Consider the following 13,527-nt stretch of genomic DNA (forward strand, 5'->3'; position numbering starts at 1 on the left):
GAACTGCAGGCGCTCTGGGGCTGGACAGGGGGACAAGGAGGAGGTGGGGGCATGCTGCTGCCAATGGGAGCCCCTCACCTTGCACACCACTGCATGCACAGAGAGGCACAGCTGCAAATCCTGTGATCCTGAGCCAAAACGCTTTTAGGAAGGTTGAGGCAGATGCTTCCTGCTGGGTTATGGGGAGCCTCAGCCTGGAGGGGCAGGGGAGAATGCAGCTGAAGTGGTTGTAAGAGCCGAGGTGCTGCTTGGGGGTGTGCATGTGATGTGCTGGGGTGCACTGGGTGGCCCGGGCACTGCTGCGATGCATCAGATGTGTGGAGTGAACTGGTAACTGCTGGAGCATGCTGCTGGTGTGCACCACGTGTGCTGGGTACAGCAGGCACCAATGTCATACAGAGTGTGCTGGGATGCACTGTGCATGCTGGGGTGTGTCGGGTGCCACCCATATGGCAGTGTGCAGTCCCTGCTGAGAGTGGGCTGAGGCTGCATGAGGAGCAGTGGTGCAGCGTGAGTTGGGGGGGAGGGGGCCTTGCAGCCTGCTTGCTCCCCTGTAGCCCAGGGATCTGCAGGGGTGGGAAGAGGCTGCTCCCTTTGCCATTCTGGAGCTAACCCTACCCCACCGCCATCTAGTTTCACTGACAATGCCACTCTGAGCACTATCTCCTGCAATGCAGACAACCCTTCCCATCAAACCTTCCAGTGGTGCACCTTGACTTGCAATCCAGTCATGATCTTGTCTCAGCAGCATTTGTGCAGGCAACAGAAACCCTGGGGCACTGGAGCCTGTGCTGAGAACCTGTCTGCTTCAATTTACATCAGTCCAACACCATGATGCAGATGCATGCTGATGGCCCCATGCTGACATCCCAGCTCTGTGCTACCCAGAGGAAGGGCAGAGGTGCACTGGGGAGGGCTGCCTGCAGCAGAGTGGCCTGTTCCAGGAGCTGCGAGGAATGCCCAGGGATGTCAGAGAGAGCAGCCAGGGAGATTTTATAGGAATTGAGCTGGAACCAGAGGGTCTTCAAGGTTCCTTCCAACTCAAACTGCTCTGTGATTCTGTGATTCTATTCCGGTAGAAATGAAGATCCAAAATGAAGTTAAGCAAGCCTGATATCCAGCCCTGCACATGCAAGAAATGCTGTTAGTAGCTTATGAAGACTGCATTGAGTGCTACCACATCCAGAGCTGCCCTGCTGCTCCCATGCTCTTGGAGCATCAGGAAGCACACAGTTACCTTGGCTCTATCACCACTCTCCTCTCCTCCACCCTCCAGCTGCAGCAGCACCCTGGGAAGCCCATACACAGATCATCCTGGTCCCACCCCCACTGGGTCCCAGCACCAGACCTGCCCTCTCCCACACAATGTGCTCTGAATTCTACAGGCAGGAGAAGACCTGGGAAGTGCCAGCTACTGTCCAGATAGGACATAGACAGCTCTATAGGTTCCCATCCCTTCCAGAGCAACCTCTCAATGGCAAGAGCTGGCTCCTGCTGCCGTGTCTGCAGTTGTGATCCTTCCCCACCATCCCACCCAGTTAACAAAGATCTACTTTTTCCCGCAGCTGTAACTGTCTTTGAAGGAGTTTGCTTTATTTAGAATCATAGAATCATTAAGGCTAGAAAAGACCACAAAGATCATCTAGTCCAACCCCAGCCAATCCCCACCATGCCCACTAAACCACATTCCTCAGAGCCGCATCTAAACTCTTCTTGAAAACATGAGTGCACAGTGACTCCACACTTTCCTGGGAAGCCTGCTCCAATTTAGTAGGTTGAATACTTGATTCTTTAGCATCCCATGGGTACTTAGCAAGAGACATGACTCTCCAAAGAGGGCCTGGCCTCTCACTCTCCAGATTGCCCGTGCATTTGCAGAGTTTCTTTAAACTTCCTGGTGCAACCTCATTTACTGCAATAATCACCCCTGTTTTTGTGTAGTCCTGCTCTGCAGAGCACTTATCCATTGATGATCTTCTCACTAATGTATCCAGGCATAGTGTAGATCAGCAGAACCAGGAAGACCGTCAGAAGAGCAACCACAAACAGCACAATGATGTACTTCTTGTACCGCTTCCAGATGAAGAACACAAAGGTCTTCATGGGATTCACAAACCAGTTGAAAGAAGTTTTTGGCCGGCTGGAACATGAAGAAATGAAACGAAACTGCCCTGTCCTGCTCCGGCAGCAGCAGTTCTGCAGACACCCCCACCTTGCTCCTCAATTGCTCTGACCTCCCTGAGAAGTGGATTCTCCCTCTTCCCACGTAAACAGCCACCAAAAAGAGAGCTACCAGACATTTGCTGTAAGGTGATGATGAATACAGATACTCACTTGGGCTTTTCCAGGGGTTCGGGCTCTTTTCGGCCCAAACCAACAGGATTCTTCTCAGCCTCCTCCAAGGTCAGCAGCTGGAACTCTGCCTCTACTTTACCCTGGAGGGGGAACATAACAGAGTCACGGCTGAGCGCGCTGCTTCACAGAGCAGGCACTAGCCACGTACTTGCCAGGACTGGGTATTTGGACCCTGCACAAAGTTGTGTGCAGATGGGTCACTGCTGCCTCTGCAGGTTATGTGTATGCAGGACAGGTTGCCTCATCCCAGCAAAGGCACATCACCAACTCTCCACTCCCTCCCACCAGCGCCCTGCCTTACCGTCAGGAAGTACTTGTTCCCACTGGGGTCTGTGAACTCAACGTCTTCTGGTTTCACTGAGCTGCTCCACTTCTTCTTTTTCTTCTTCTTGTGCTTGGCCTCCCTCTCCTCTCTCTCCTCATCTTCTTGATCTTTGAGTTTGATGAAGGGCCACCAGCCCCTCATGCGCTTGTTGCGGAAGATGGAGAAGCGAGGCGCAGCGTTCTCCTTTGCCATCTTGATGGTGCAATGCTCTGAGCTCTTGGCTGCCCGCACCATGTCGTGCAGCTTCAGCTCAATGGAGCCTGCAGGCACAAGGATAGCCCGTGATGAAACTCCAGGGTGAGCCCCACGCTCCAGCTGGTGTCTCAGCCATGCTCCCACCAGCACCAGCCCATTCCAGCTGCCGCAATGATCTAACAGAGTAATGTACATTTACAGGTGGGGAACCTGAAACTCAGCCCAAGAAAAGACCAGCCCAAGAGTTAGAGAGGCAGAAGATGCAGTTCCTGTCTCCTTACTGTCTGATGTGGCCAATCTGGCTCACATGTGTGTTATTGTGAAAACAGTGCCACAACCCCCTGCTCTCCTCATGTGCACAAGCTCTTTTTCCTCTCTTTGTTCCTGAAAACATGAATAAGGAATTATAAAACCTGCAAAACTTATTGAGAGTTTCATCCTTGACTCACATCTGAAACAGCCTCAGCTCACTCTCCTGCTTCACCTTCCATCCCTATCCTCCTTGGAAGGGGCTCCCTTCCCACTTAGGCACTGGGCCCTTGCAGCAGACCAGTCTTATCACACACTGGGCTGTACTGGCCAAAGCATGGCCATCAACCAAGGCTGTGCTGTGTCATTCAACAAGACCAAACAGACTGCAGAACTGGGCAGGGAGGAACCTGATGAGGTTTAACAAGTGCTAGCATGGAGCCTTGCACCTGGGGAGGAATAACTGCATGCATCAGTATAGGTTGGGGCACGACCTGCTGGAGAGGAGCTCTACAGAGAAGGACCTGGGGGTCCTGGTAACCAATAGGTTGGCCATGAGCCAGCAGTGTGCCCTCGTGGCCAAGAAGGCCACTGGTATATTAAATGGTGTGCTAAAAAGAGTGTGGCCAGAAGGCTGAGGGAGGTGATCTTCCCCCTCTGCTCCGCCCTGGTGAAGCCACATTTAGATTACTGTGTCCAGTTCTGGGCTCCCCAGTAAAAACAAGACAGGGATCTTCCAGAGGGAGTCTGGTGGAGGACCACAAGTATGATAAAGGGCCTGGAGCATCTCCTGAATGAGAAAAGGCTGAGTAACCTGGGTCTGTTCAGCCTGGGGCAAGGAACACCGAGGGGGGATCTGATCAATGTTTTTGAATATCTAAACAGAAGTGGAAGGCAAATCGATGAGGCCAGGCTCTTCTCAGTGGTGTACAGCAAGAGGACAGAGAGTAATGGCCTAAAACTCAAACTCACGAAGTTCCAAACTAACACGCAGAAGAACTTCTTTATGGTAAGGGTGATGGGGCACTGGAACAGGTTGCCCATAGAGGCTGTGAAGTCTCCTTCCAGGGAGATATTCAAGATCTGTCTGGACACCTACCTGTGTGACCTATTGTAAGGTACCTGCTTTAGTAGGGGGGGTTGAACTCAATGATCCCTTGAGGTCCCTTTCAACCCCTGTGATTCTCTAATTCTGTGAAAATTACCCTCTGCTCAGCTGTGGTGAAAGTGTGTCTGCCATGTCTACCATGTCCAGTTTTGGATTTCCAACATGCCAAAGCTGTCAACTCAGTAAAGCATGTCAGGCAATGGACACAAGCTGCAGCAGTACAAACACTGACTACACACAAGCAGAACAATTTGAGGATGATAAGAGTGGTGCAGCCTAGGAAAGGGGCCCAGAGGGATGCTGGAATCTCCATCCTTGGAGATACCCTAAATTCCCAATCCCGAGCAACCTGGATTGCCACTAGACCTGTTTGGAATAGGAGGTGTCTAACTTTCACCGGTGCCCAAATAGCACTACTGAAACAATCACTGCTGCAAATGTCTCACAGGGGTACAAAACATTTGCTGGGCACACCAGCTCAGTGTGTCTCTGCAGGGGAGGCATGAACCACAGGGCTCTGACTATCACTCACACTTGTCAAAAGCCAGCCCAGGCGACTGCTGAGCTGAAGGGTTTGATCTGGTGCTACTGGTGCTCTTTTTTGGAGAGCAGGACCCCAAGGGAAATGCTGGAATGCTTCAGCAAGGTGAGGGTCAGCCACCCCACTCCCAGCAGACCGTGCCGTACCTAGAAAGTCATTAGCTGAAATCCTATCATAATCCCAGACTTGGAGGACTAGAACAGCTGGTTCCCGAAATTCTGATTCCTCCACAGAGAAGACAGAGTCCTTCTTCTTGTAGGTGATCTCCTTCTCAGTCGGGAGATAGTTGAAGCGGAAGATGAACCTCCAGTTGAAATTGCCCTCCCCAGTCAGGGAGTTAAAGTGAACATCTGTCTCCTGCTTGTCATGGTCGAGTCCCTTTATCCAGCTGCAGGAGAAGCTCAGTTATCTCATACCCCTTCTCACCATGCCCGTAAGACAAAGCAGAAAGATGGAAGATCTGAACCCTGTAGGATAGCAGGAAAGGGTCAAAGAGTGAAATTGGATCAAGTGACCGCTGTCTGTGGGGTACAGCAGTCAGGGTAGGGGCAGGAAGGAGCAGAGGTTCAGAGGAGGCAGCGGAATGCATGGGGCAGGGCTGGGAGCCAGACAGCCAGGACTTGGCCCCCTGCTGGCTCCCATCAGACCTCTTCACGTAGATGTCACTAGAAGGCTCTCCAGTTACTGGGTTGACATCATCAAGGATCACATCGTCTGTGTTCCAGATAACCACGCGCAGCTCATAGCTGTGGGAAGGACACAAGGGTGGGTAAGACCTCTGCTCTTATGCTTGGCATCTTGGAGGGCAAAACAAGTCTACACCAGAGGAGCAGTAGGACCTGAACCCCCCCCCAGCCCTGTGGGGGGCCCCTCTGACCCAGTCCAGCCCAGCAGTCACATTATCTTGCATGGAGCCCTCGCTGGTGGGTTACAGCGCTGCCAGACAAAAACTCACAGTGAAAACAAGCAGCCTGTGCAAAGACAATCCCTGGTGTAGTGCAAACGTACCCAGCACCACTTAGACACAGAAGCTCAGAAAGGCTTAGGCAGGAAGAGACCTCCACAGTCTCCACATTAACCTCCTCTAATTTTGTAGCAGAGCAGATTGATCGGGGCCTGGACCACGTGAATTTTGAGCACCTCCAAGTAAATATCCTCACACCTCTCCAGTTCCCTGAGTCCTCATCCCAGGATATCTTCACTCTCATTATGAACGACATCCAGCTGGAGTTTTCCTTGCTGCAGGTTGCACCTCTGAGAAGAATCTGGGCCCTTCATCTCAATACTCTCTGACAGCAGCAGATCAGCTCCTTCAGTTTCCCTTCTCCGGGCATGCAGTGGATACCCATTCACCAGCCACAAAAGAGCTGGGTGAGTAGCTCAGACCTAGATTTCTACCTTCTCCATTCAAGGAGCTTAACCTTGCCTTTCACCAACACTGGTGCCACTGAAACCCTCGTGCCTGAAGCCAGTGCTCCCAAGACACCATCCCTGCTCCCAGGGGTGCTACCTGATGGGCAGTCGGGGTTTGATATTGACTGGTGGTGGTGCGGGAACATCGTTGGGAAACATGTCGATCCACATGTGCAGGGAGCCCTGATGAGAGATGACAGCAGAGAGGTTTCGCAAGACTGACCACCCTCCAGCTCTTCAAGGAGCAAGGGATTGGCCCTGCAAGGAAAACTATACCAGAAAGTCCCCACTTGTCACCCTCCATCACTATTCCCAGTGCTTCAGAGCTTTGTGTGGATTTCAGACAGGGTTGGATAGAAAAAAAAAAAAGACTATCAAAATTACTTCTTTTTCTCCCCACCCTGCTGTCAGGAAAAATAATTCCAGATAAGCTGAATCTATTTCACACGCAGCCTTTTGCAGCCTGGAGATCCCGTGCCCAGCCTGGCTGCAGTACACTGAGCAGAGTAGTTTGGCCCTCCAGCTCTGAGTGCTCTGTAGTGGATGAGCCATTAGACAGGCTCAGTGCATCAGCACCAGCAGAAGAAAGAATTTGCTCTTGGCACTGCTGCCCCAGTGCCATCAAGCTTCTGCTGACTGCAGACAGAAACAGCTGCTCATCCAGGAAGGGGTAGAGCTTGGGATGCATGTCATGATGTGGAGACAGAGGGACAACAAGGGATCAGCCAGTGTTGGTTACCAGCCACCCTAAAGGTCACTGCCTGGAGCAGCATCTGCTTTGGATAAGGAAACATCTCACCTGTACAAGCCCAGGGCTCTCAGGGTTGTGAAGGGATCGGATCTCCACATGCTCTGGTACCAGCTTGTACCCGTGTCCTGGCATCTCTTCCCAGTGCTGCAGGACGTACAAAGCCTTGTGCTCATCATCCACTGACCAGTTCTCATCAGCTGCTCCTCTCTGGGCCCTCACAGAGGCCTCTGCAGCAGGGCACAGCCAAGGGAAAAGGGTTCAGTATGCCACAGTGAGGAGGAAAATGGTAAGCAGAAGATGAGCAAGCCAAGAGAAATAAGAGGAAATGGGCAAAAAAGCATTTACTGTGGCCTAGGGATATGACCCTCTGGGGCAGTTTAAGGTCTCATGTCTGTGGTGATGCCATCAGACCAACAAATAGGAAATACTGCCCTGGGAGTGCTCAAGGAAATAACCATATGTCACTTGGTAGTGATGCATGGCCATGCCTTCCATTAATTAACAATCTATGCTGCTAATTGACCCACTTGGCATAGAATGAAGGCAAATAACAGTTCAAGACCAAAGTAAAGGCTGCTAATGGTGAGAAAAACAGGAACCGGTGGGTAAAGATGCACTAATCCACCCACAGCTGGGTTTACAGAGAGCATCTGCTCTTTGGAGATCACCCTGAGATGAAAACCACCCAAAGCAGTCCTGGACATGGCAGATGTCCACAGGGCTCCAATCGGAGTTGCAGCCACATTTGCACCAGAGCAAATGCTGTCCTCAGCTGTTGTTTTTTTTGTTTTTTTTTTTTTTTTTATTTTTTAATTGGAGCAAAAATCAATGATGGCATTTTTAAATGCTGGTGGAAGAAGGGGGAGCCCTGACAACATGAACACTTTTTGGCCTAGCTTCAGACAAAGCAAAAGATGTAATTCAGGTACCAACCCAATACAAATATTCCAGTGAACAAAGCACACAGACAGAATGGGAACTGGCCAAAATGACTCAAAATAGAGGCAAGACCAGCTAAGAATTAAATTGCAAGGTGATGGTGAGGCTGATGCATGCTCTGTGGTTTCAGGAAGAGGTAAGAGCAGCAGAAAACCAATCACAACTACAGACGGCCAATGGGGAAAGCAAGATCTGCAAATAGAGCCAAGGGAAAACATAGCAAGGAGGACAAGGGTCTGTATAAGTGAACAAAACCTCCGGAGCCAGAATCTGAAATACTTGTTCAAACTGCCTCTGGAAGGAAGGCTGGTCCAGGTATTTGCAACAGAGGTGAAAAGCACTTGGGAGAGGAAAGGACAGAGGAAAGGGGCGTGGAGTCATTCTTCCAAGAAGAGCATGTCCACATCACATCCTTCTGACCCATAGGGTCCTCAGCTAGCATGGCGGTGCTGACTCTGAGGGACACCAGCACAGCACTGCTCCTCCCTTCCCAGCCGCTCAATGACCTGAACAGAAGGGAAAAGGGCTTCTGGAGGCTCCTTGCTCTCTTCTGAGTAGGATTTATTTCCCCTTCGTGACAGAACCAACCCTTATAGGCCAGGCCAGTGCTGAGCAACACTGAAACTAACATACAAAGTAACATGGCCAGACATGTAGGTGCCACTGCCCCGGGCAGCATGGGCACAGAGAGCATCATTTCTGCAGGAAACGTGGCTTTGCCTCGTAAGATCCAGCCATCCACAAGCAGGCCAGGTCTGCTCCATTCCTGTCTCCAGGTGAACTTACTGCACAAGTGCTGGCCACTGAAGACCTACGGTTGGGAAGGTTTTCTTCCACTGGCAATGGCACCAGGGCTTGTGATTTCAGTAATAAGGAAAGAAAAATAGCGAAAGAGATATGAAAGCTGCCTGTAAGGAAGAAATTAACGATAGTGAAGAGAAATGGGGAGTTACTCAAAGCATCCCTGAAGCAGCTAAATGCAGGAAAGGAGAGTAAAAAAGGCCCCCTGAAAACAATAGGATTCCAGTCTCTGGGTGATGGTGGTCAAAAGCAGATGGAGATAAAGCTCCGTGACAGCATCAGCCACTGCAGTAAGCTACAGCTGCTCTGGCTGAACAAGCACTAAGCATCCATGCAGGACACTGCTGTGAGAGGGTCACCTTGCAAAACATTCCACCTTCTGCCTGGGAAGCTGCTATGGTTGCTAATGACCTGGACCACATCTCCCCAGCCCAAAAACATCAGCCACCAAAGCCAGGCTGCGGGGTGCTGAGGACCCACACAGTGACCCACAAACAGGGTGTAGGCAGACGACCACAGCAGCACTTCAGGGAAGAGAGGCTGCTGGCTTCCCAGCCCGCACAATCACTGCGCTCACTGCTCAGCACAGGAGCAGTCATGGCACCCCAAGCTCTCTGTACCTTCAGGAAAAGCCTCTGGAGGGACCTTGAAGACTTTGTTGCCCACTTTGACTTCCTCCCGTCTGTACTCTGCTGCAGGGAGTGACATTTTCTTGCATAAGCTATCCAAGATCTGTGTGGGCTTGAAAGCATCTCGCCACGTGTTGTAGCCATTTCTGCACGGAAGGAAGAACATGCTCAGTTTAGACATTGCAGGTTTTTTTTCACAGACTCCATGTTTCCCTCCAGCACAGGCTGTGCCAAAATGTCCCTGCCTAGATTTCACTGGGAAAACCACAGACACAAAAACTTAATGAAAGGAAAGCTTAATGAGCTCCTCTCCCCTGCAACAAGCCAGGGTTGCCCCTCATGCCCATTCAAGCCACAGAACTAGTGGCTTCAATGCAGCTCTGAACTGGGAGAGGGAAGTTAGCAGTTCTGGGGACATAACTCCTCAGCTAGTTACCAAATAGTAGGGGAGAAAATATGCTTATAGGAAATGTCACCAGAGACCAGAGAATCCATTGTGGAGGAGGACAAAGGAAAACAAGCATCAAGAATCTAGCTGCTCACGGAATTAGCTAGTGCTAGAGAAACTGCCCTACCTTCTGAAAGAGGTCAAAACTACAATATTTAGTGAGCAGCTTTCTCACACAAACCCAGTGTGACTGCATTAAGTAATGTTTTGCTACTGCATGCAAAATGGATCCTGCAGTAGGAGTTCAAGCTATCACTGGAAGTTGGTAGGAAGCAAAATAATGAAGGAAATGGACTTATGTAACTCGTAATGCAACTGCACGACACCTGCTCAGAGGATACTGCAGATGCAAGCGCCGTCCTGCAAAACTGGAGGTGCTGTGAATGGCAGGAGAGGAGGAAAGTCTCACGGCTGTAACGTGTCAGACAATACCTACGTGTCATACTGTGAAGCCACTCCACAGTTGGCCCTGTGCTTGCTGTAGAATCGGTTCTCCAAATCAATCTTAGTCTCTCCAATCAGATCATCAGATCCAACCAAATCATGATCAAACACTGCCACAGTGAGCTCTGATTCCATGGGAAAGGAGACTGTCAGCTCTACAACTCTGGGTGGAAGCAGATGGGGAAGTGTAATTAGCAAGAAGTGAAACACATGCTCTGCTTCAATCATTCCATTCTTAAGAATTGTGTTTGCCAGCCCAAAGTCCTCTGATAGAATTTGGCTCTCCATAAGTTCACTGTGTGCAGTTTTCAGTGTCCTTGTTCAAACAAAAAAAGTTATTTATCCATGAGTGTGGATAGAGCTCCTGGAGATAAGAACAAATGTCTCCAAAGCTCTGTTGTTTTGCTATTTTATCTGATAAATCAAGCCCTTTGAATGCTTCCTTCCTGAAGCCAAACACCCCTGTGACAGATGGAGGCAAGAGACAAGTCTGAGATCATTGTCTTATAGCACAAAATTCTCCAGAAGAGAGGAAGAGAAGACTGCACACGCTGGGTCACAGCACGAGCCCCATGTCTGCACTATTATTAAACCTTGCAGAGGAAAACTTTCTGCATACTCTCCAAACACAGGATTGAGCTGCTTTGGGATGTATCGCTCCTTTGTGTCCTTCTGCTCCTGTCCCACTGTCACCACCACGTAGGGGTCTGCCTTGCCGTTGGGGTCTGCTGGAGACAGGTTCGTAGCCTGGAATGCACAGGAGTTACAGCCACACATCAGCTGCAGAGAGCAACGTGAAGAGAGGACGCTGCATGGACCTGTGATATCCCAAGGTCATCAGTCAGGTGCTTTCAGCAACTGCCCCAGCAGTGAAATGTTTTTATTCCCATGCATCCCTACTCAACGAGCCAGAGATGACTCCATCTGCCAGCCCACCTACTTGCTTCACTGCCTTAGGGCAAATAAGAGGAGCTGAGAAATGCCCAACTGAACTTTTAGCACCTCCTGAAGCAAGAAAGCCTGGAAGGCTCTTCATGGAGAAGATGTAAATGACAGCCCTCGCTGCAGCTGACTCCCACTAGGCTGGCAAGCCAGTGTCAAGCCTTTCCCAAGTGTCACTGTTCACATTCACTGAGTGGAAAATGGCAGGGGGTCCTTAGGCTGGGACAGACCCCCAGGCATTACTGTCACTGCCACCAGAGACCTACCTTCACAATATAAACTCTCACGAGAACCTTGATGGGTCTGTTCCTTGGAACACCCTGCGAAACCTTGGGTTCCATGGCAGCTTCCACACTGGGGTAGACATAGAAGGAACCCTACAGAAAAGACACCGCAGGTAATGACTGGATATGAAAGAAAAGATCTCAGGTGGGGTTGGAGCCACCAAGAACGTTCCCCCTTGCCAGCTGGGATATCAGAGGCACAGATGCCCCACGCTCATGGAGACAGCCCTTTCCACAAGCACTGCCATGTCTACACAGTGCAGGCAGTCACTCTGCAGGTCAGGCTGCCAAACCACTGCCAATGCCAGAAGATTTGAACATCTCCATACGCATAATTCGACTGCCAAAGGCAGGAAGGCACCAAAGATTTTCTAGGGACCTTCTTAAACCAGCCTTCGTAGTTGATACTTCAGAGTCCTCCTGCATGGGATGCCGATGCATCCTTTAGACAAGATTACAAATTTGAGAACCAGAGACACTTGCTAATACTTACAATACTGAACATAACCTCAATCAGAATAAGAGCCCCTTCATACTTCACGTTCTCCCCTTGCAAGAGCTAAGAAGTTCTAAAATAAGTTCACTTATCAAATAACAAAGGTTCACAGTATACCCGGCCATGCCTCACCATGACCTCACACAGCTCTGCACACATACATCCTCTCCAAGGCTTTGCTGGTGTCTGCATGCTCTGAGGTCCAGATCACTTTAAGAGTAGTCTTTCACAAACTGTATTCAAATGATACAGCACCTTGTACTTCCCCACAAAATTCTCATCCTCGTGTCCATCTTCATCATCATTTGCTTTGCCACGACAAAGGGGGAAAATACATAGCCAGTCTTCAAAATTATCAAACTCATTTTCCAGCTCAGAGCTGTAGATCTGAAAGAGGTAGAAACTCATTCTAGGCCTTTTTCTAACATCTTAAAGGAGAGGAGAGTCCCTCTTAGGAAAGGGAAGGCCATTCTCCCCCTGCCTTCACCATTTTATCATATCCTCCCTTACCCAGTGCCAGACATCATGAATTTCCTCTGTCTTCCCAAGCTCATCAGATGAGCACATGCATCTCAGCTAGGCTCTGAGGTCTCATAGCTGTTTCAGAGCCCAGCAAGGACAGGATCAGAAAACACTGTTGAGTCAGATTCTCCAGCCCAGTCTAAGCTTCCACGGTAGTGGAAGTGAAGAGGATGTGCCCAAAGAGCCAGAGCTGAAAGAGGCCATATCCATAACCCCAAGACTCACCTGAAGGGTGGCAATGAGCTTCCTCCTGGGCTGAGCAGGTTCAGCTTCAGTTACTGTTTCATCTTCTGCTTCCATATCAATGTAAGCTGCATTTAAATTTCCTCCATCTGAAATGGCAATAGAAGATTGAGAAATGCTCTGATCTCTCCTATCATTGCAAATGTCCATCCATGAATTTTCCCCCAGCTTTGTTTCGCTTTTTATCCAGGCCTTTGACCTGTGTCATGGTTACTGGAGTTATTGCTCTCTGCAACAGGTGTCCCCACAGCATCACAGCTCTCCAGCAAGACAAGTTGGTGTGAGTGGGGGAACAAAATTTAGCAGAGGCCTGCCTGCCACAATGGATGCTCTTTAGGAAGGAAGGATTAAGCAGAGGAAGCTGACTGGAGTATTCCACAGGTACTGTCAAGGCAGACAAGAATGAGAGCGAATCTTCTTCTGACAGATGCTTGTTTGGATGGACTACTTTTGGGTGGATATCCATCACCACTACTTTGTGCACAGGCAGTCATGCCTGGAGGATGAGCACAGCTGGTCCCATCTCTGGGACATCAGGCTAGGGGAACAGAAACCCAACAAGAGAGTGTGCTTGTCTGCCTCATTACCTAATCCCAAATCCCCTGAGAACAAATGGCATACGCCTACCCTCTATTCCTTTTTAAATAGGATTTATATAATTTCTACATTTACTGTCCCATCGACTCAGGTCATTGCTGGGGCCAGTCACTGCTTGCCAGTCACTTCAGCAAAGCTGAGCTTAGAACTGTAACACTATTCTCAGATCCTCTGCTTTTTGGGTCTGAGTCCTTGTACGACTCTTGGACGGTGAATATCCATGTGCACAAAGCAATGCCCAGCTG

General features: G+C 50.0%; 1 protein-coding gene across 1 annotated transcript in view; it reads right to left on the reverse strand.

Annotated features, from left to right (window-relative positions):
• Positions 1–1,663: 1,663 nt before the first annotated feature.
• LOC122169369 (fer-1-like protein 4) overlaps positions 1,664–13,527 on the reverse strand; it is a 34,061-nt gene continuing 22,197 nt past the window's right edge. Inside the window, exons 33-45 of the mRNA XM_042835475.1 lie at positions 12,668–12,774; positions 12,176–12,307; positions 11,407–11,517; positions 10,818–10,945; positions 10,191–10,361; positions 9,298–9,452; positions 6,986–7,164; positions 6,284–6,369; positions 5,421–5,519; positions 4,920–5,161; positions 2,657–2,940; positions 2,335–2,435; positions 1,664–2,140 (exon numbers count right to left, since the gene is read on the reverse strand). Of these exons, the coding sequence (XP_042691409.1) occupies positions 1,960–2,140; positions 2,335–2,435; positions 2,657–2,940; positions 4,920–5,161; positions 5,421–5,519; positions 6,284–6,369; positions 6,986–7,164; positions 9,298–9,452; positions 10,191–10,361; positions 10,818–10,945; positions 11,407–11,517; positions 12,176–12,307; positions 12,668–12,774 (1,976 nt within the window). The 3' untranslated portion in view covers positions 1,664–1,959. The remainder of the gene's footprint in view (positions 2,141–2,334; positions 2,436–2,656; positions 2,941–4,919; positions 5,162–5,420; positions 5,520–6,283; positions 6,370–6,985; positions 7,165–9,297; positions 9,453–10,190; positions 10,362–10,817; positions 10,946–11,406; positions 11,518–12,175; positions 12,308–12,667; positions 12,775–13,527) is intronic.

This window comes from Centrocercus urophasianus, unplaced genomic scaffold (assembly GCF_019232065.1).
Source record: "Centrocercus urophasianus isolate 14NV4802_14NV808 unplaced genomic scaffold, USGS_Curo_1.0 seq_53, whole genome shotgun sequence".
Taxonomy (NCBI): domain Eukaryota; kingdom Metazoa; phylum Chordata; class Aves; order Galliformes; family Phasianidae; genus Centrocercus; species Centrocercus urophasianus.